The 20,701-nt window shown below is 45.7% G+C and overlaps 1 protein-coding gene across 4 annotated transcripts in view; it reads left to right on the top strand.

The window, feature by feature from the left end:
• The window catches only part of LOC149371711 (FHF complex subunit HOOK-interacting protein 1B), a 31,150-nt gene that overhangs the window by 2,965 nt on the left and 7,484 nt on the right, over positions 1–20,701 (top strand). For 2 of the 4 annotated variants that reach the window (XM_089565980.1, XM_089565981.1), the window contains exons 3-11: positions 330–585; positions 1,068–1,279; positions 7,913–7,999; positions 8,742–8,892; positions 11,612–11,770; positions 11,931–12,017; positions 15,163–15,213; positions 19,923–20,090; positions 20,611–20,690. In XM_089565980.1, coding sequence (XP_089422106.1) covers positions 330–585; positions 1,068–1,279; positions 7,913–7,999; positions 8,742–8,892; positions 11,612–11,770; positions 11,931–12,017; positions 15,163–15,213; positions 19,923–20,090; positions 20,611–20,690 — 1,251 coding nt within the window. The remainder of the gene's footprint in view (positions 1–329; positions 586–1,067; positions 1,280–7,912; positions 8,000–8,741; positions 8,893–11,611; positions 11,771–11,930; positions 12,018–15,162; positions 15,214–19,922; positions 20,091–20,610; positions 20,691–20,701) is intronic. The other 2 variants (XM_089565983.1, XM_089565982.1) reach the window with 2 other exon arrangements.

The following is a 20,701-nucleotide window of genomic DNA, read 5'->3' as shown; positions in this document are numbered from 1 at the left end:
TGGTAAGCGTGCAGTAGAAAATGCGGGGGTCAGCTCTTAAGTTGTGTGTCCACACTCACTGGATCAAGTGGCCGCAAGTGGTTCATTACACAGGAATAAAATTTAGAGTAGGGCAGGCATTGGTGCAAGATTTTCTTCAACATCTGCAGTAGAGGAGAATAGGATGTGTGCATTAATTTGTGCACTCACGGAACCCAAGAAAGCCCTCTGTAGAACTTCTGCTTTGTGAGGAACCCATTCAGGGCTCCTCTTTGTGAGGAACCTTGGCCCTGCCTTAGGCCAAGGATAGGTGCTCTGAAATGCATTTCCTCTTCTTTATCTTTCTGCAGCGGTGGCACTGTGAAGCCAACTGCCGACGACATCTCTGGTGTGCTCAATCATTTGGACCAGATGGTCAACTTCCTCATTGATGAGGCCACAAGTGCGGAAGCATCCATACCCAATGGAGGAATGTCCCCGTCATCAGTGGGGCCCATATTGGACTACATGCTCATGGAAGGTGTTCTAGACCGGTTGTTCCAATGGTCCCTCTACACGGGCGAGTTCCTTTCCAACCTCAAGCTGGAGCAGCTGCGAATATACGAGGTGCAGCCTTTTTTTTTTGTCCGACAGTCTTAAAGGGCAACTGTAGAGCTCTTTTGACATCCATGTATTTTGCTGAAAGTTTTTCGGGAAGTTCTCCTCAGTCTTTGAGAGCAAATGTATTGTTAACTTGTTTCGTGGCCTGAGTTGAGGTGATCCCTTACAAGTGAATTCAAACTCGCTCATGATGTCAGTGACAAAGAGGGTGTGGGATCACTGTTTCGAAGTGAATGGTGGTGTAGCCTTGCAAGCATGGCAGTTTTCTTATGTCGCGGCGGCAGTACCAATACTAGTTCATTTTTTTATCTTTTCTAGCTCGTGAAAGCAGCATTTCCAGTGCTAGGACCTGTCGATACAGGCGAACTTGAGCGCATTCTCAGTGTGCCTTTTACAGACAATCTTGGAGGCTTGTGTGAGCGAAAGACTGCAAGGCGCATTCTGTGGGGCACCTCTGGGCCAAGCATCCCCGTGATGTATGTGTGCAGGTTCTTGTGAGCCACTCGCACCACGAGCTGCTACTTCAGCAGCCCTTCCTGCGGCCCCTGCTACACCTGCTGGCGTCGTGCGCAGACTGCGCTCCACTCGAAGTGGAGAAGCGCCTGGTGGTGCTGCTTAACACACTGTGCGTCAGCCTGTCCCAGCATCCGGACCTCCTCGAGGTCTTCTTCAGTGCCAGCTCCAACCAAGGCCCTGCCAGGTATGCATTACCCGCAGCAAGCTCTTACCTAGGCGACCTTACAGTCTCCACCATAGCCTACCCAGGAATCACCAGCACTCATACAGGACGAGAGAGGAATGTTGCAGAGCCATGCACGTCAACCTTTTGCTCTCTGTTTCCAACTGTCTGGGTGCTGTTATATGATTAAGGGGCCCTGAACCACCTGTCATTACATCTGCCACCTCTCAGTCTCTTTGGGATTCCATCTTGCTGGTGAACTAAAAGATGGGGGGTCCAGGTGTGCTGGACTGGAACCACATTCAAGGATCACGCGCAAAAGCTCACTTGTGAATGTGCTCTCTGTTCTTCTTGTACAACAAAACTGGAGGGGACACTTCAGCTCTGCCTTAAAGGGACACTGAGGAGAAATTGAAGTTGGCTTGTATCGACAGAATACCAGCTCCTGATTACAAAAATGCCACTCATACTGACAACAAAGTTCTTGTAACGTAGAAAAGAGCAAGAACCAAAATACAGGTATCGCCGCCACAGGCCAAACTCGCAAGTACAAGCGTGATGACGTCATAGGACAAAGCAGTGTTGCTAGAACCAATGGTTCTAGCAACTCTAGGACCCGAGAAGCCACAAATCACTGAGGCGCAGCCAATGCATGTGCAAATCTCCTTGACGTCGCCAGATGGCGCCACGTGCCCGGCAGCTACGCGCGCGCCTGAAGCATCGGGACCAACCAGCGTCTGCTCACCGGCGTTAGGGCGGCTCCCGGTATTCCGCTAGCGTTAACAAGGTAAATGGTATGCTAAAGGCACTATACTAACGGTGTCTATTTGCGAGAACTTCGTTGACGACTTCGAGAGCGGGATCCATCGTAACGCTGGCAAAAGGCCGGTGCGAACGTAAACGAAGTGACGGTAGCGACGGCCGCAATAGCCGATAGATGCCTTCAACGTGCGGCCGGCGGTAGCTTTCTTTTCGGCTGCTGCTAGGCTGCACTGCTGGCCGCCAGAAATCACGGAGTCTGCGTCACGTCATGTTTCACGTCACTTAGTCCTGTGTCGTCATAGGAGAATCCCAAGTTTGAATCAGAGCGGCGGGAAAAACTTTTTCAACTTAGAATCCAAATTTCTTAGAAATAAATGCATCTTTCGCTGCCGGCCAAGTGGCAACAAAGCCATGACATGCCGAACTATCGGATTTTGCTATAAAAAAAATATTAATACTGCTCTCCTCACTGTCCCTTTAAGGGTATGACGCAATATAGTGTTAATGGATTAATGCCCGTAAATGCATAATTGGTCATTCTCTACTTAAAAAATTCCTGCGAATCCTTGTACCACCCCCGGTGCAGTGGTGCAGCGGTTAAGCGATGCTCCACTGCCCTGGGATGGCAAGCTCTGCCACTGGTGGGGCTTGTGAGACCCAGGTTGCTCCTCTCGAGCAGCCTCTCATGACCAGCCACTAATTGAACGGTGGGCGGTCTGCTCACAATCCTGTGGGCAGGCTGTGATGATGTCACAAGGTCACATGACCTAGGTGACTATCTTCCACCTGGTCGAGCCGCTCTAACCAGGCCCATTTTAGTGCGAAAGCACTACTTAACGGGGCCAAAGCCAAACAAGAATCTTGTGTGAAGCCTCGGATAAGCTCGGGTTATTTCGGAGGAGCATTGGACCAGCTGCAGCCAATGGGGGAAGCTCGGGTAAGTTCGTTGGAGTGTTGCACCAGCTGTAGCCAATGGGAGGAGGGCGGGTGTGCAGGTGAGGAGCGAGAAACGCGGTTGCATGCACATGCAGACACCAGAAAGCAGAATGAACACATGCACTCAGTTGAACTATGCTAAAACCCTGTGCTGTTCTGATTTTCTGCAAAAATGGCCATCGGAAATTGGGACCTCCAAGCTACGCGTGGTACCAACCTATCTGTGGAGTCCGAGACCTCTATACGGGGCCTTCAGCTGCTGCTCTTATTTATTTTATTAATTTATTTCAAGAATACTGCCAACTGTCATTTGGTAGTCATTGGAGGAGTGGTGCGAGGTACAAAAGTACAAAAAATGACAAGAAAAAAAAGGGGAGGGTGGTTGAGGTGAGGTGGAACAGCTGTTTACAATGAACCAAAAGTGTAAGTGCGAAGTGAATACAAGCAAATGATACAACGTCAAGCAGATAAGGAGAACAACAGCAAGAAAAGTACACTGGACACTAGACGCACTAATGCGACACATATGAAGATATAGCGGACAGAAAAGATTCCTGCGGTAAAATGTTGCTAATGTCACATGGCAGGCGGTTCCACTCTGAAATGCTGCGAGGAAAGAATGAAAATGAAAATTGATAGGCTTTAGTCCTGAATTTTGGCATCGAAATTGTCCTTTCATGTTTGTTTCGGGTGGTGTGGCGCGTTCTGTTATATTGCATGTAGCTATAAAACTTCAGTTTTGTTTTATTTTGTATTATTTTTTAGCCTGTGCACTTTGCGACGCGGTTCTAGGGTGGCAAGCCCAGATTGTTTGAGCAGACCAGTTACCGAAATATGCCTCCCATATGCATGGTAAACAAACCGCTGTGATTTCCTTTGGACGCTTTTAAGTGTGTTAATATCTATTTTAGTGTGCGGGTCCCAGACAACATCAGTGTATTTGAGCAGTGGCCGTATGAGAGATGTGTATGCTGACAATTTCATCTTGCTCGTGCAGTGCTTTTGGCGACCCTTTAATAACCAGAGCTTTTTGAACATTGCCGAAACAATGGAATTTGTATGTATGCTCCAGTTCAAGTTTGACATTATCATTACACCGAGGTATTCTATTAGATCAACTGTGCCAGTTGGAAAGCTGTTAATTTGGTATATGCATTGAAGCGGTTCTTCCTTTCACGTTGTGGTCATATTGCTGCATTTGGAGCGGTTTATTCTCGTTTTCCGAGGGGTACACCAGTTGGAAATCGCTGTTACATTATGCTTAAATGTGACTGATTTTCGGCAGATGTAATGCTCAGGTATATATAACACAGTCATTAGCAATGAATCGACAGGGCACCCATGAATTGTAGGACAGGTCGTTCGAATAAATAAAGGAGAGAAGCAGCCCAAGGACAGAGCCCTGGGGGACTTCTGAAAGTATTGGAGCTGATGTGGAATTGGAATCGGATATCTGAACAAACTGGTGTCATTTTGTAATTTAGGAGTCTAGCCAATGGGTGACTTGCTGGTAGTTCAATAACATCCTTCTTTTTAACAACAGGTTACAATGGGATACCCAATCAAAGGCTTTTTCTAAGTCAATGGAAATTATGTCTATCTGTCCATGTCCAATGTTTATCAGGCACAAGCACCTGACAACGCGTATGGACAATTTTTCCAGTTGTTCTCGCAAGTGTACTTTGAATCTTTTCCGTTAGTTACTCTTATAAAGCATACGAAAGCACGTAAGCTGTGGATATCTAGTGAATGCCTTAGAATGATTATAAAGGAAGAAAAGCTATTTAACAGATTCAATAAGATGCGTGACCAGGCTGAGTGGCAGGTATTTAAGAAACACCGAAATAAAGCTAATGCATTTCTTCGACGTGTGAAACAAAACTATCTGTTTCGCTTCTTTGAACTTGGCTGCCATAAAAAGCCAGACGTCATTTGGAGAAAAATAAATGAGCTGCTAAACCATGTGCCTACTAGCACAAATACAAAATAAATAATGCTTGACAAAAAAAAAAAGTGCATGGAAAGGACCTTGCTAAAATGTTCAATTTCAATCATCATTCCGTAGGTCTTGTTACCAGTTCACATTATCCAGAAGCTGCGCAAGTAGGAATGAAAGCAGCTCTTTTCTGGCCCATACTAGTGAAAGTGAAATCATTCATGCATTTAGTTCATTTAGCAGCGGTGCAACGTGTGACATAAATATAATGTCGAGATCAGACCAGTTAAGCATATATATGCAACCTTGCCCTATCAACCGGCCAATTTCCTATAAAGATGCAGGTATCTCGAGTTACAGTGATCTTCTTTAAAGGTGGAAGCAAAAATTGTTTATCGAACTACCGTTCTATATCTATCCTGCCCGTCTCTTCAAAAGGATCAGAGAAGATTATGCACACTAGAATAACGAACCTTGCTGTTATGCTTGAGCTTATCAGTCCAGCCCAATTCAGATTCAGAAAACATAGGTCAATAGAGCTTGCGCTCCTTGCCCAGAAGGAATTTATTCTGAAAGCTTTTGAAGAAAAACTATTACAGTCTGATACAGCTTAAGCCTTCAGTGAAGCTTCGTCCACATTCGGGACTGCCGCTCAGAATTCTTCCATAACAAAAAAGTAGCCTATTGTTAAAACTACTGTTGTTACCTAAACACCTAAGAACACCTAATGTAACCTAAACACCCAAGAAGCTAATCATAAAAAAAAATAAGCTCTAAAATTTTGGTACCTGGCTTGTTCAGTAGAGTCAAATATTAAAAAGCTGGTTTCACTTGCCGTTATGATTGGCTAGCGGAGTAATACAAGACACTGCAGACCATGGCCCAGTGTTACCAACTACTGCTTATTTAAATTGTTTGCTACTATAGTGACTGGCATATACACAGGCTTCCCGAAAGTCTTTGACAGATTAAACCATGGTTGAGCCCCTGCATCCATGCTGCTTGAGTTGAGGAATAAGACCTGCTTTGAGCACCCTTGTCCAAGACATGTTGGTGATGATGGTAATGATGCACCCGCATTATCGTGATACCCATCTTTGTTCAAATGCTTGGGGATGAAAAGAAAAAATTCTGCACTGTTCCTAAGGCAAAAGGTGTAATTTGTGGCTAGACGTGGAAACCAGTGTACGGCTGAGGGAGCGGCAAAGGAAGGTGGAGGCTAGGGCAGTGAATTTGTGGGCACACATAAAGGGGACATTGAGGGGAAAATAAGGTTGGTATCGATGGGGGACTGCATTGTAATCAGAGAGAGGCCACTTGCACTGAAAACAGCTTTTATGAATTAGAAGAAGGATGGTGAAGTAGAACATGTTGTCGGGCTAGTTGGTGAATTACTTTTGACATGGTAAAGTTGCATGAAAAGAAAGCACAGAAGACGGAGTACAGGACAAGCGCGAACTGACAACTAATTTTATTCGTACCATGTTCTACGAATAGAATTAGCTGTCACTTTGCGCTCGTCCTGTATCCTGTCTCATGTACGTGTTTTTTTTTTTTTTTTCACGCAACTTCACTGTGTCAGAACGAAAGAATGAAACGCGACTGCAAGTAGAATGTGTGCGTCGACATCGATTTTTCAGCACGAATCCCAGAGGCTACATTACTCCTACATTCTTTTCAAAACAGTGGCAGCCTTTCTCTGCTTCTTTTGCTACCAGCCAAATGTTGGCATAGAAGACCCAAAAAAACAATTTTCACCAAGAACAATAATTACGTGCACTTATTCTCAGTGTCTGTTTAAACCTGGAGTGATGTACTGTGGGTTGTGATGACCTTGATCAATTCAAACTAACCATAGTACTCATATTTACAATTATGCTTTGAAGCTTGTGGCTGTCTACAATATAATCCCTCCGCACATGGTGCCAGTGCATTGCCCAAGAGTGGCCTTCCTTGTGGCGTGTGAAGAGTGGTCTTGCCATGCTCATGTGCCCTCACTCCAAGTGAATTAGCAGTGTTCACAGTACACATATTTATTACGCACACGACTGTGATACAAAAACAAGCATGTATTACACTCCCTACGCATCTGGCGTCCACCGCAGCCCAACAGTGTGTCGCAGCAGATTGGCACGGTAGTTACTTGGTGGGTTGCACCGGGTGCTCGCAGGTTCCACAAGAACATGCCGTGAGGCCCTCGGCACACAATGCTGGGGACAAAACAGGGCCTGTTGACAAAGGGACAGTGAATAACGGTCACTTCCATACCTTCTTGCTTGTACCCGGCCCCGTGTCCCGCACCCATTGCTCGCCTGTCTTGAACCCTCCGCGGCCCAGTCAGAGGACCACGCAGCATGGCACCATGAAGCGTGACCAGGATGCTAGTGTGGCCAGGGCCCATTGAGGGGGCAGGCAGTGTCCAGAGCTGCACTGCTTCTCACTTAGCAGACGGGGTTTTGTGGGAGTCGAAAGGGGAAGCACAGGCTACCCTGTAGACAGTACGCATCCCCCCACAAGCTGCAGGGCGTTTTGCGTGTATGCGCAGCAGAGCTGTATTCTGTGCATTTTTCTTTTCTATCATGCTGGGGAGTGTATAGTAATGATGTGACAAGTGTACCATCACTTCCTCCTACTAATGATGGAGTGCAAAACATAATTTTGAGATTACCTTTTCTATGAACTTATTAAGAATGAAGTGATATTTCCAGTGAAATTGTACCCAGATCAATAACTGTATTTTTTTGGGAGGAGGATTTGTCTGACATATGGGATTGAAAAGAATTTTATAAACATTAACAGTATTTGCTCCTTAACATTAAGATAAAACTTTAACAAATGTCGTGAAGTCATTCTCGTTGATGTGCTTTTAGTAAATATAATAACTGTTTTTTTATTTGAATCTTTGAAGAAAATTTTCGCTCTGTTTTACATTGCTGGCAGTTCTATTCAGATTATTCTATAAGGTTTCCTTTCTTTTTGCATGCATGCGTTTTTTTCTTTCATGGTTTCCACCACCGTAGTTCAACTCTGCGATTCCACTTTTGCACGGCCAGCGAGTGTTTTGACAACTTGCCCGCTCCAATGCTCACGGGGACTCCTTCAGGGGGGTAAGGTCGCTCGCCAGTGTTGCTGCAGTGCCGAGCTCCATCTGGAGTGCCTATTGCAAGCGTGTGATTCGGTGCTCCACTGCTTTGTGTGAAGGCTTTCTGTGTGCAGCGGTGTTCTGTTGGGGTATATAATTTGTGCGTAACGGTGCATGTCTGTGGAGGCAGGATATCTTCCTGATGTCGCTCTATAGTCTGTGGTACCTGTATGCTGTGGTGTAATATGTTGTCTTTTCTTTTGGTCTAATTATACTTTTGTGGTTGCTTTGTGGAAATTGATGCTGCAGTTTTCAGAGGGAGCATTCTTTATTCTTGAGCAATATTTTTATAGGGTGTTGTGTTTGTGAAGAAGTAATATTGAATTTATCTATAGTAGTCAAGATTGAATTTAGTGGGAACACATTTCAAGTCACGGGCACTTCTTATGCTTTTTTGACATTGACATTCTTTACATCCTGAATTGTATTGCAACCTCTTTGTAACATTGTATCTGTAACCTCATAATGCCGCTATGGAAAATTATTGCTGTTCAGACACCACTAAAGTCATTAGGGTGTTCTTTGACATTTGTACTATTGTACGCTTGTCTTCTTTCCTCACTGCATAAATGAAAAGAGCATATTGCAGTCTTGCTACTTGAGATAAGCATTGAACAGTAGTCGAGGTCCTCAAGGCTGTTAAGTGTGTGCTACTGTTGCAAGAATATCTTTTAGGGTTCCACTGAGCTCATTTGGAATCATTGCAGGTTCCTCATCTTCTCTCTGCTGATTCCTTTTGTCCATCGAGAAGGTGCGATTGGCCAACAAGCCCGAGATGCACTGCTGCTGTGCATGGCTTTGTCACGGAAAAATGAAAGCATCGGTCTTTACATTGCTGAACATTCGAACTTCTGCCCAGTAAGTGCTTTTAGCCACCTCTTCACAGCAGCATAACACATTTGGAATGCTTTTTATTGTGTGTTTTTTAGTGACTTATCTGTGCTTTGTTTTGTGGGCTTTTCTGGTCCCTGGACAGGACAAGGTCAATGTTTTCAAATTTTTGTCATTAGGATTTGGTAAGGTGGTGTACTGTTTCGAATTGCAGTAGACTCTTGCCTAAGATGAACTCGGTTGAGGTGATCACTCTGATATAACATAGGAAAAAAAAAAAACTGCCAAACTTGAGCTGCTCATGTGTTTCTCAATTAAATAGACTTTTCGGTAACTCTGAACCATGGTGACTTTGCGCAGACTTACTCAGAGTAACTTTGCAGTACTCTCAAAGCAAACAAGAAAGAAGGAAGCTTTACTGTGCCTTGATGGAGTGTACCAGTCATTTGTCACATGTTGCCCATAGCAAAGCAAAAGATGTGTGTGGTATTTGCTCTTGCAACTGTGGAGCTGTGGATTGAGTGGAAAAGCGAAAGAAAGCGCAGTCATGTCTGACTGCAAAGCGTGTACTCTTGTTAGCTGGGCGTCCTTGGAGGGCTGCAGGAAAAACAGAAAAAGCGGGCACTGTGGAGCATCATGCAAATATTGCAGTAGGTCCTCTCTTCATTCTCTGCTAGGCCACTTCAGTCTCTTGGGGCACATCTCGTTGTGTTGGCGCATTCTTTAACGGGCCCTTCTTACAGGGTGAGCTTTTTGTAACAGAAATAATTTTCATAGGCCCTTCAAGCAGATGTTGAAATAGTTCTGTTGTACTACTTAGTAGCCTTTCATAAATTATGCTGGAGGGCTTAGTATACATTGCAATCCATCTTTAACGATGTTGAGAAAACCAGAAAATCCGATCATTATAACCAGTTATTGTTATATCTGGACACCCGCATATTCTTCCCCCATGCATGTAGCCACCCCCACCAGTGCTCCTGTCAGTGGCGCATTGCCTCTTGGCACTCTGCCATGTTTGCTCAGCAAGCCACCTCGCCAGAGCTCACCGTAATTTTATGATTTTATCAGTGCACACTGTCTTGGCATACTGCCAAGGTCTGCGCTATGGATAATGGAGGAACACGCTGAAGAAAGTTAACGCTTTAAGGGAAAAAAAAAAGTAAATTCCCCATCGACAAAAGTGGAGGGTGGGTTCAGGGAGACCGCCATGCGCTTAGTCACTGCCATTTCTACTCAGTTTACAAATGCAGAAACAGGTGGAAACAGCGAAAATTACATTTGCTTGAGAAAGCGTTGCACAGCGGCTGACAAGCAAGCTCTCCCCTGCTTCCTCCAGCGATAGTGACGATAATAGCGCTTGGTTCCCTAGGCCGTACACAATGCTCTCTCACGTATTTCGCCATGACTGTCTCTTCGGGGAGTTCTTACGTCATTCACTTCAGAGTAGTTCTTTTTTTATCAAACTTTCAAATTTTGGTGGCAAACACCTTCTGGGCGGCCAGGATGCTGTTGTTGTATCTGCTGTTTCGCCAATAATTCTATCGCTATATATGGTCTATTTTTATATAGGGGCAATGAGGGAATTGATGAATCTAAAAAATTTGATTGCTATAAGCAATATATAGCGTTATTTCTGGTATTGTTACAGGTGGATTACAGTGTAGTGTTGTTGTCTGATCCCGGATATATTGAGCCCGGATGTGTACAATTATTTTTCATATAGAACAGTTAGAACCTCCCCTCGAAAATGCCATGCAAAAGTATAGCAGTACTGTTCACGCTTATTGGACGCACGTTCAGTGGAACATTCGATATATCGAACAGCGTGCCACGTGCCTGCAAGTGGCACTCCTCCAAACAATGCTCCCACGACCGCTTCTCGCATGTGAAGCCTGATTGGCGATGCGGCCTTGGACACCTGCTGCTGGCAGTGCCAACACTAGAAAACCACGTGACGAGATGAATGTGGGGTGAAGGGTGACCTTTGGTCTCTTGTACTCATTTTTCCCCCCAAGGCCGCTGTCATGTAGGGAAGCCATCCTAGCTGCCTGAAACCTTGCTTGGCTGTTTTAATGAAAGAGTATTCTAACAAGATTCGACGCCTATTATGACGTGGTGGCCAAAGCATTGTCCACTGCAGCTTCTCTGTGAAGCAGGACAGGCTTAGCGACACCTAGCAAGCGGTGTGCTGCCAGTACACCGCCATGTAGTTGCAAGAGGCTAACACAGGTGCACTGTAGTCTTACTTTTAGGTTTCGGAGAAGTTCGCCTTTTGCTGTTTTATGTTTCAAATTATTGACTTCTCGAACCATCTCGCGATCTCCCCCGAGTTCAATACAGTGGGGATCAGCTGTATCTAGAAGCATGAGGGCCTTAATGGCTCATATCTCAAGCACTACATGTGGTCTGTTTGTATCTTAAGTAACTTCCTTTGCAAGCATCTATTTAAATTATGCGCATCAGGACAGACTTTGCGGGTAAGTGGGGAAGAATGGGCAAGGTGTTTTGGAAAAAGTGTGGTCAAAAGAAATATGAAAAACAAGCGTTCAGAGAAAGGAAGCCTGTCTGTGCCAAGAGCTGCATTTGGAGGAATCTGTGTAGAGGCATTAATCCTTTGTAATGGCTGATATGGTGGCAACTGCAGCTTCGATGTTTCCCGACAGTGGCTTTTAGAATTCTGTTCTGCGTGTGCACATTTGTTTTATCTCTGCCCTCACACCTTTCCTGCTGTCTCTTTGTGCAGGTTCTGGCCACAGGGTTAAGCGGCCTGTACTCAGTGTTACCACGAAAGCTGACCATAGTTGCCGATGACTGGTACCGGCTTACACACGAAGACATTCAGGAGATTCCGGAGCTGGCCATGTTTCTCAACTCTCTGGAGTTCTGCAATGCAGTGATTCAGGTGCTCCTCCTCCTCTGAGTCCACTTGGCCTGGTTTTATGGCCTGGTTAATGAACGCGCTGACTTCTTTTTTGAGGAGGGTGCATTGCCTGAGTTGGGGTCAAAGGTCAGGAGTTTTTCCTGGCCTAGTGACTGATTTGTGTTTGTGTCATATTTCGAAGGTATCTCACGCAATGGTTCAAGAGCAGCTTCTGGACTACATCTACCAAGGATTCCTAATACCAGTTGTGGGGCCTGCTCTGCATCAGGTCTGTATTTTGTCCAGAAATGCTGTTGTGAGAACATTCTGCCAGCAGTTTGAATGTCTTCCTGTGTGTTTACAAACCATTTACTTCTGTTGCTGTAGTACCATATTTACTCGCATAATGATCGCACTCGCGTAATGATCGCACCCCCGAATTTTGTTGGCAAAATTCAGTTTTTTTATTCCCCGCGTAATGATCGCACCCCGAACTTGTCGCGGCAATTTGCCGACGATGTCGAATCTAGCCGACGATGATCGTACTTGCTATCTGTCTGACAGATGGCACGTGCAGATTACCATCTTGCTCTATCAGCATTGCAGCGGCAGCCGCCTGTTGGTTGGCCTGCGGTCACACGGGCAGTCTAACTGCGGTTATGCTTAACCGCGGATACCAAACTTAACTGCGGTTACCTCGAATCACGGTTCGCCGTTGTCGCAAGTCTCGCCACCGTTCTGGGTTGCGGTGCAACGAACGAAGTGACGCGGTGATCCGGCTAAACTTTATTGTTGTCGTAAATAATAAGCCCTGGGATACAGGAACATCAAAAATGAATCCTCCTTGAGGATCGCGGGCCTGTACCGAGTTGCTGGTAGGAGTAAAAACTGCTATACAAGCTAGTTTTACGTTCGCAGCCACGTAGCAGCTGCCGCCGTTGCAGCGCGAGTGACCCGATCTGCTTGGCCAACTCCGCTGCGAAGGTGTTGCTGAAATCGATCGTATATATTTATTTTAATATGAAACAATGAGGTTGTCAGTAAGGCAAGAACATTCATTGTAGCGCTGGTCAATTCAAAAGCGCCGTCCACTGTGGCTTCGATACGAAACAAGTTAGGCCTAGCGACGACTAGGGAGTACAGAGCGGCGGCGTCCGCCGCGCTTGTGGGCGGCACCATTGCGGTAAGCGCGAGCAATCCAGTGCTCCGAGCGTTGCGAACGTGTCACCTAAGTACATCAACGATGCGGCAGGGACTGGACATTCTTCGGCGTAACGGCGGTAAAATGCGTAGCTTGAGCGCCGCGGAACAGATAATCCAGGAACAGCCAGGAACAGATAATCAGCTAGGGATGCTGTCAGACTTGAAGTGATAGATGCCAGGGCAGGATGCTGTAGTCACTGCAGCTGATTGCTGCAGGTAATGCGGTGTCGGTGAAAAGGCCAGCAGGGCAGAGAACAGTACATTGGCAGCGATGGTAAAGACTTGTGTGATGATTGCGACAGGGTTAGTGACAGCCCATATGTTTATGGCTTTACGAAAAGGGAAGCAGCTTGAGGCACGAAATTTCCTGGTTTGTAATTGTCAAGTTTCTTTTCTTTTTTTTTACTGTGCCAATGTTGACTGGCCATGCGCTGCCCGAACACAAAGCTTATAGTACTAGTAGCAAATGCTGCATAGGCACTGAAGTGAGAACACTTATACAGGAGAATACTTGACTTGCTGGCCTTTGTTGAGGCTTTGGGCAGTGCCTTCAAAGTGTGCACTTACCATGTGCAGGTTATTCCTGCTCAAAACATGTACATGTGTTTTTCTTGCGGTGTGTTTTTGTGCTGACCTTGCATAGAGTGGTTATCACGCACTGTGAGCTATGGTGGTGCCTGCTGGACAAAGGCACAGATTCTTGCAGCTTGGCGTACAAGTGATATTAGGAAAGTGAAACACTGGTCATTTTTCACTATCTTTCTTCTGCAGCAACGAGTAGCGCTTAAGTTCATCTAAACCGTTCAGGGCAGACCACGACTGAACGACTGCAGTGCCACCTGCACACATGTGCGGAAATGATGTTACATAATGTGCTGACGTGAAGACCGTGCTTTTACTTTGTCATCAGCTGTGGAACTAGGGACTACTGGAACTAGGGCTGCCGAGCCAATTCACTCGTATATTTTCGCTTTGCTTTTCTGTGCCTGCTCAAGGAGTTTTGCTTGTCGGCTAGTTAGGCAGTTTCAGCACCATGCAGTGCAGCAGAGGCATTGCTCACCGCACTCTTCATGCCCGCTCAATGCACCATTAGTGCAACATGTTGATGGTGCTCTCACATGTTCTTGTTGACGGAGTAGTACCACCACATACATACCTAGCTGGAGCTTACCTGGAATCAAAAGCACATTTTGGGTGAACCAGGCTAGCAGTGTCTTTTATTGGTTTGGTTTGGTTTGTGGGGTTTAACGTCCCAAAGCGACTAAGGCTATGAGAGACGCCGTAGTGGAGGGCTCCGGAAATTTCGACCACCTGGGGTTCTTTAACGTGCACTGACATCGCACAGTACACGGGCCTCTAGAATTTCTCCTCCAAAGAAATTCTAGCCGCCGCGGCCGGGATCGAACCCGCAAACCGAACTTTATGAAACTTTATGAGTGTCTTTTATGAAACACAATCTAGGAGGGAATTTAATCTGTGCTTTAGACAGGAGAGGACCTGTCTGTCTGTGCTAGTGTACGGTTATTGGTTGTAGAGACTTGGTTTTTGGCTGCATGGAGCAACCTGCATACAACTAATTGAAGCAATTTTCATTTTTGAGCAAACTGAGGACGTGCAGCCTGCTTGGAGTTTGTCTTGCTTCACCCGCATTTCTTTGTGTGTTTTTGCACCTGTATCTTTGGTTGGTGTTGGCTTGGTGTGAAAAAGCTTCCCTAGCAAAAATTGTTTTTCTACAAGCTGTGCAGTGTGTTTCTGCGCATTTCTGAGAGTTCAGTCATTGCATGCTGGAGCTTGGATCCATATAGTACCAGTTTCCTTGAAAGGGCAATAATGAGTGAGTAACTTATTTACTAGAGGGTGCACAAATGCCGGTAATATTTTGAGCCTCTGTACATGTCTTGTCACATTAAAGCATGAGGCTCAAAGAAACATCCTTTGTGTGCACTCATGACTGAATATTTTTTTAATACATGGTGGAGCAAAGTTCAGAATCATTCTTCTCAGGAGTGATGAGTGCGAAGGCAGTGTGCAGCAGTTGCAGGTATCTGCTGTGTTTGGTGGCAATGGTGGTGGTGATGAACAGTTGATTATTTAACCATGCACTGTTCTGCTAATCTGATTGGTGGCCCGTTTCTTCCTTCTCTTCTTCACTTTTGTTCTTTTTTTCTCCTCTTTGTCGACTCTCTGTTGCCCCCCCCACCTGCAACGCAAAAATTGGCATGGATGCTCAGGATACTGCGGATATAGATGTTGACACTCTTGAGGGCTGCACCATATTTGCGGTCAGTACCCTGTTGGGCAATCATATGTGTCTCCTCAGAGGAGTGCAGGCATGCTGTGCGTAACCGTTTTAAAGCAAATGACCTCTCGTTCTTTCTTACTTAGTTTATGTTGTTTTCTTCTGGCATGACTTTTGATTAACTCTGCTGGCAGTGGTTGGAGGAAGGCCTGAAAGTTCTTCTTGTCACTGTATATTTGCTAAGCCAGCAGATGATGTTTAGAGGTGAGCATCTTAATTTAATCATGCTGTTGAGCACAAATCACTGTTCAGTCATCCCTTTTTGCACTCGTCTGAGCTTAAATGTGCCTCGGCTGCAGATTACTCCTACTGCTTGTTTTTAAGAAAACGCTTATTGGGAACGCAAGGTGTTTGATTTTTGCCCTTTGCTTGTGTCCAAATTTGGCAGTCTTGGTGCACACCAATCATGGCCTTCAGCACAGCCGAGCTGTTTTCTTTTTTTCTGTTTCTGGCGTCTTGAAGTTATGAATAAAAATCGTTACATAGTTAACACTTCAGAGTAGATTGTTTAATTTGTTTTTCAAATTGGGAAGTTGTTTTTCCAAAGTAGATGTGTGGTTGCGAAATGAACGAATTGTGTCTCAGAATCGCAGCATTCTGCTCCTGTGCAAAATATAGCTTTTTCATACATCATTAATCCATTGTCATGTTGAACATGAATACTTTGTTGACAACTTCTGTGTCAAATAGTACATCACTGTTGGAGACAGGAGCAGATGTTTTTTTTTTCTTTTCTATACTACATTGCTTGCTGGACTGTGCTGAGGCCCTGCACAGAGGTGGCCTTGGGTAGTTGTTCTGTTTGACATTATGTTTGCCTGTGGAATCTGCCTGTCTTCTCAAAAGCAGATTTAAACATGATATTTGTTAGTGTCAGGAAGTGGAGTTTTTCTTTTCAGCATCAAGAAGACATAGTGCCCTTTGGTTTGGTTTATGGGGGTTTAACTTCCCAAAGTGACTCAGGCTATGAGGGATGCTGTAGTGAAGGGCTTCGGAAGTTTCGACCACCTGGAGTTCTTTTAACGTGCATTGGCATCGCACAGTACACAGGCCTCTAAAATTTTGCCTCCATCGAAATTCGACCGCCGCAGCCAGGATTGAACCCGTGTCTTTTGGGACAGCAGGCGAGCGCCTTAACCACTGAGCCACTGCGGCGGCACATAATGCTCTTTGCTGAGTCGGCTGTCCTCCTGTACTTGTGATGGACGGCACTGCTGCTCTTCGTGCTGTCAAGTTGTGCTCCGTAGTGTCACATGACAGTGACGCTACCCAGGCAAAGAGATGTGCCGACACTCTGAAAGGCAGTTTATTTGGGTCAGTCTTTGTTCTAGAATGGGCTCAGAGGCGGTGATGGCGACCTATGCAGTGGTTGGGATCAGAATGCTTGTTGCTTTTAGCCATGCTGTATGTAGAGATGAATGTGAACTTTCAAGATAGTTTGCCTGAAACAGTGTGAAACTTCCTGGACATTGAAGAAGCTGTAGCGCATGACCACAATCATTGTTGTGTGACCATGCTGCGTTTCACGGGGCGAACAAAGTGATGAGGCTGTGTGTTGGCAGTGATAGACGAAGAGAGCAGAAAACAACCATAGCAAAGCTTTGCGGCAGTAGGCATTGTGTCGTTGCAGACCATGGCATGCCTGTATTTATTTTCACAAAGCAGGCAGGTACCACACCATTACGTGGTGTTAAGCTCAGCTGACCAACTAATGCCACCTCTAGCCAGGAAAAGCATTCATGAACTTGGAAGTGGGCAGGTCACTGCCTACAATAAATGCAGCATGGACACAGGTTGTGCAGCAATAGGGAATTCACCTCGGAAGTAGAAGGGGGCAATCAGTCTTGTGATTGTTGGCCAGTTGCTGTGCAGTTGGGAAACTATGCAATGGGAGGGATGATGAGCGAAGGTTTTGACTATGGCAGAGGCCTATAGCACTCCATCTCTTCTAGGAGGCAAGTTTAGTTTTGTTTTTTTGCCAGTCCACGAAATGGTCATACTGGTTACAAGCTGGACTTCCTTTGGTAGAGTGAAATCTGAGCCAGGAAGCATGTGATAAAAGTCTTAGCCCACAGGTTTTAGATTAGCCATGTGTTTGGCTAGTACTGGTAGTAATGTTTCTGAAGTGTCATGTCTGTAGTCTAGTGCAGTCCGCAGCTATGCGCACTCTTTGTTAATCTTGGAGGGTTGAGTTTTGCCCCTGAACCCTGCAAGTACGCTCACTGTACTGCTGGCTGCTGAAGCATTATGCAAGGACCATCATTTATGCTGATATTCCTTTGCTTTTGGGGTGCCTGTCGCAGCTTTTATGTCAAGTATGTGGCCTGCAGATTTACATGCTTTGCCTGTCCTGTCGCTCTCTCTCTTGCTTCTTGCTGCAACAGGGCACATTCATTTGCCAATGCAATTCATTGCCATGCTGAATGAGCCTTGTGAATGCCCAGTTTAGTACATCTGTTAGGACTTACCGTATTTACCTGAGTCTAATGCGCACCTGATTTCTCTGACCAAAAAAAAAACTCCAAGCCCTGCTTCCAACATGCATGGAATTTCCACGGCATGTCTTCAGTGCCGTCCATAGCATTAGAAATTCTGCATTTCTTGATTTCCTTCGCAACCATAACTGATAAAATTCCAAGCCAAGCTTCGGCCACCCACCTGGCCATTTCCTCGGTTAAGGCACACTTCAGCCGATTGTTGGCTGTGAAGGTGTGGCAGCCATTCATTAGCCACTCACTGCGGAGTGCCCGAATGCGGTCTTTCATGGGTTTGTTGATGCACACATCCAGTGGCTGTAGTTGCGAGGTCATTTCACCTGGTATCACCACAAGGTGCGTGTTACAAGCTGCCAGCTTGTCTTTAACACGCTGGTCTAGGTGGCACTTGAAGGCGTCCAGAACAAACATGGAGCGGAACCCCAAGCTAGCGCCTGGCCTCTTGTGCCATACACAGTCTGTTCAGTCAGTGACGAGGTTCGTATCCATCTATCTCTCCTTCTCGTTCGGGCGCACTATAACGCCTAGTAGAAAGTTCACAGACTTGGGGAGTGTCCTGCGCTTGAATACAAGAAAATGAGCCAACTTGCCACCATCTGCTGTACAGCCCAGCATCGCGGTTACCTGCGTCTTCTCATTGCCGGACATAAGCACACGAAGTTGTTTTGCCCCTGTCAACTCTACTGTGGTACTGGTGGGCGGGATATACGTTGCTGTGTCGCAATGATAGAAGGTATCGCTGAAATGAAATCAGCTTCCCGCACACACCATTCCGCCGACAATGCGAAAATCCTTTGTGCTTCATGAATCTTGTGATCCAATTCCGGCTTGCTTTGAACTGGCTTCTTGAGAGGCCTCGATTATTCGCATGCTCAAGGTCCTTCAGCTTGGGCACCTCGGTGGTCACGGGCATGTGATCCACCTGCAGCTGCCTTGTGAAGTGAGCCAGCTCATCATCAAGGTCTGGAAACCTCCCAACTCGCGGACTATGGTGGCCTTTGCTTGATGTATTGCACTCAAAGATTGACTTTTTCAGTCTTTGCCAGTCATGAACACAAGTCTTGGGCATGCCAAAATGACGGGCTGCATCCCCATTGCCACTGTCTTCCGCATGTAGAATAACTTTACGCTTAAAGCTGTTCTCGTGGCTACTGCATTCATTCTTGGACAAGGTGGCCTATGGATAGAACTATGACAGCGCCGCACAGATTGCAAATGGCTCCTGCGACGCAGAAAGTGATAATGGTGGTGGTGATACCACATCACACAATGGCAATGGCAATGGCCAACTATATGGCAGGTTCAGTTTGTACTTGAAAGGCGCTTGCGATTTTAAGACCTATTTTCCCCCAAAAAAGGTGCACGTTGGAACTGGGTAAATACGGTACCTCTTTAGAGTGGTGCCTGAATGTGTTGCCTATGCTTGATCGCAGGAGATGAATGGTTCATTGCTTTGGGCTCTGTGTTCTCCAAGAAATCTACTGCATTGGTGTAAATAAGGGCCGCACTTGGGTGGGAACTATTGGGCCAGAATTAGCGTTAAGACTGTATGGGACAATAAAATAGTTCCACAAGTCTAGAGCTTGAAAATTGAGCTGTAAAATCCTCCTTTCAGGTAAGGCCTAAGAACCAGGCAAATTTGCGAAAAGAAAGTGTGGCCCTTACCCACATGTGTACAAACCCTGTCTCGCATTTCTAACCACGTGGCAGAGAGACTAACTGTGACTTTTGCTTTTGCATGCTGACACTTTTTCTGAATGTCCTATGGCACCTTGTATTGATTACACACTGTTATGTGGGTATAGCCTGGCTCATGAAGTTTGTGGCTCATTTGTGAACTTGTGCCAGAAGTGCTCTGCTTGGTGCATGAATGAGGAGTAAATGAAGCATCAGCGTGAATTTATTGAAGGAAATTTCTCTAGCAGTGCCTTACAAGCAGCATCACCTGTTACTGAGAGCAATGTAAGGGCCCTTTAGTACTTGAACCTGGTTATCAGTGGTATACGCAAGCACACCATGTTCACATCAGTGTAGTGAGGCTTTGATCCGAGGTTGCGATGTGAACAGAACAAGTTGAGGTGCATGGTGTTACGTCTGAAAACACACACGCAGCTTCCTTTTAAACAGTGCAGATGCACGAGTGTTGCTATTGCTGAACGGACTTCTAATTGGTTTCTTTGTGCTACTTGGGCCACAGAACACATTGGACGAAATTGTCACGGCAACGGCATACTTGGACCTCTTTTTGAGGACAGTCTCAGAGCCCCAACTGCTATTGGTGTTCTTCAAGTTCCTGATTACTGAGAGCTACGAAGGCCACAGGATCCTCAACACACTCATCAACCGCATCGGAGGACACTCTCGGGTACGCGATGTGTTTTGGACACTTCAGAAAATTGTGTGGTCACAGTTAGCATTTTCCGTGCACTGTCAAAATCATGTTTTCTTTTTTACATGCAGTATTCATTTTGCATGCAGTCGTTGACCTTACTGATTCCCACTTGCATTATGAAAGGAGAAGTTTTCATGAGTACTAGTGTCTGCTGGTGTTATTTTCTCAGCTAGCTCAGGTGCAGTAAAAGCATGCAGCAAAGCAGCTTTTGCTGGGAATTCATTTGGTTCACAGCCAGCTTAGCATCCCAGCTAGCAGTAATGTTGTTTGTACATGTAGCAGGAAATGCAGCTTTATGAACATTTTATACTTTTTGCAAGCTATGGTGGCATGTATGCTTCAATGTTTTACTCAGTTCACGGCTCTGTGTCATTCTAAATCATTGCTGTCATATTTGTGTGTTGGTTTTTCAGTAAATACTATCCAGCAACCTTGAGACAAGTACTAGTATGGCTGCTGTGTGCTCATGCAGCAACATTTTTGTGCTTTCCAGCTGTGCCTGGTAACAATGGCACTTTTTCGGACTTTGCTTGACTTCAACTGCGAAGACATTATGTTGGAACTTGTGCTCAAGTGAGTCCTTC

This window comes from Amblyomma mixtum, chromosome 1, assembly GCF_055824585.1.
Source record: "Amblyomma mixtum isolate Tamu chromosome 1, ASM5582458v1, whole genome shotgun sequence".
NCBI classification, from domain to species: Eukaryota; Metazoa; Arthropoda; class Arachnida; order Ixodida; family Ixodidae; genus Amblyomma; species Amblyomma mixtum.
The sequence above is the reverse complement of the archived record's forward strand: the minus strand, read 5'-3'. Positions and strand labels throughout refer to the sequence as shown.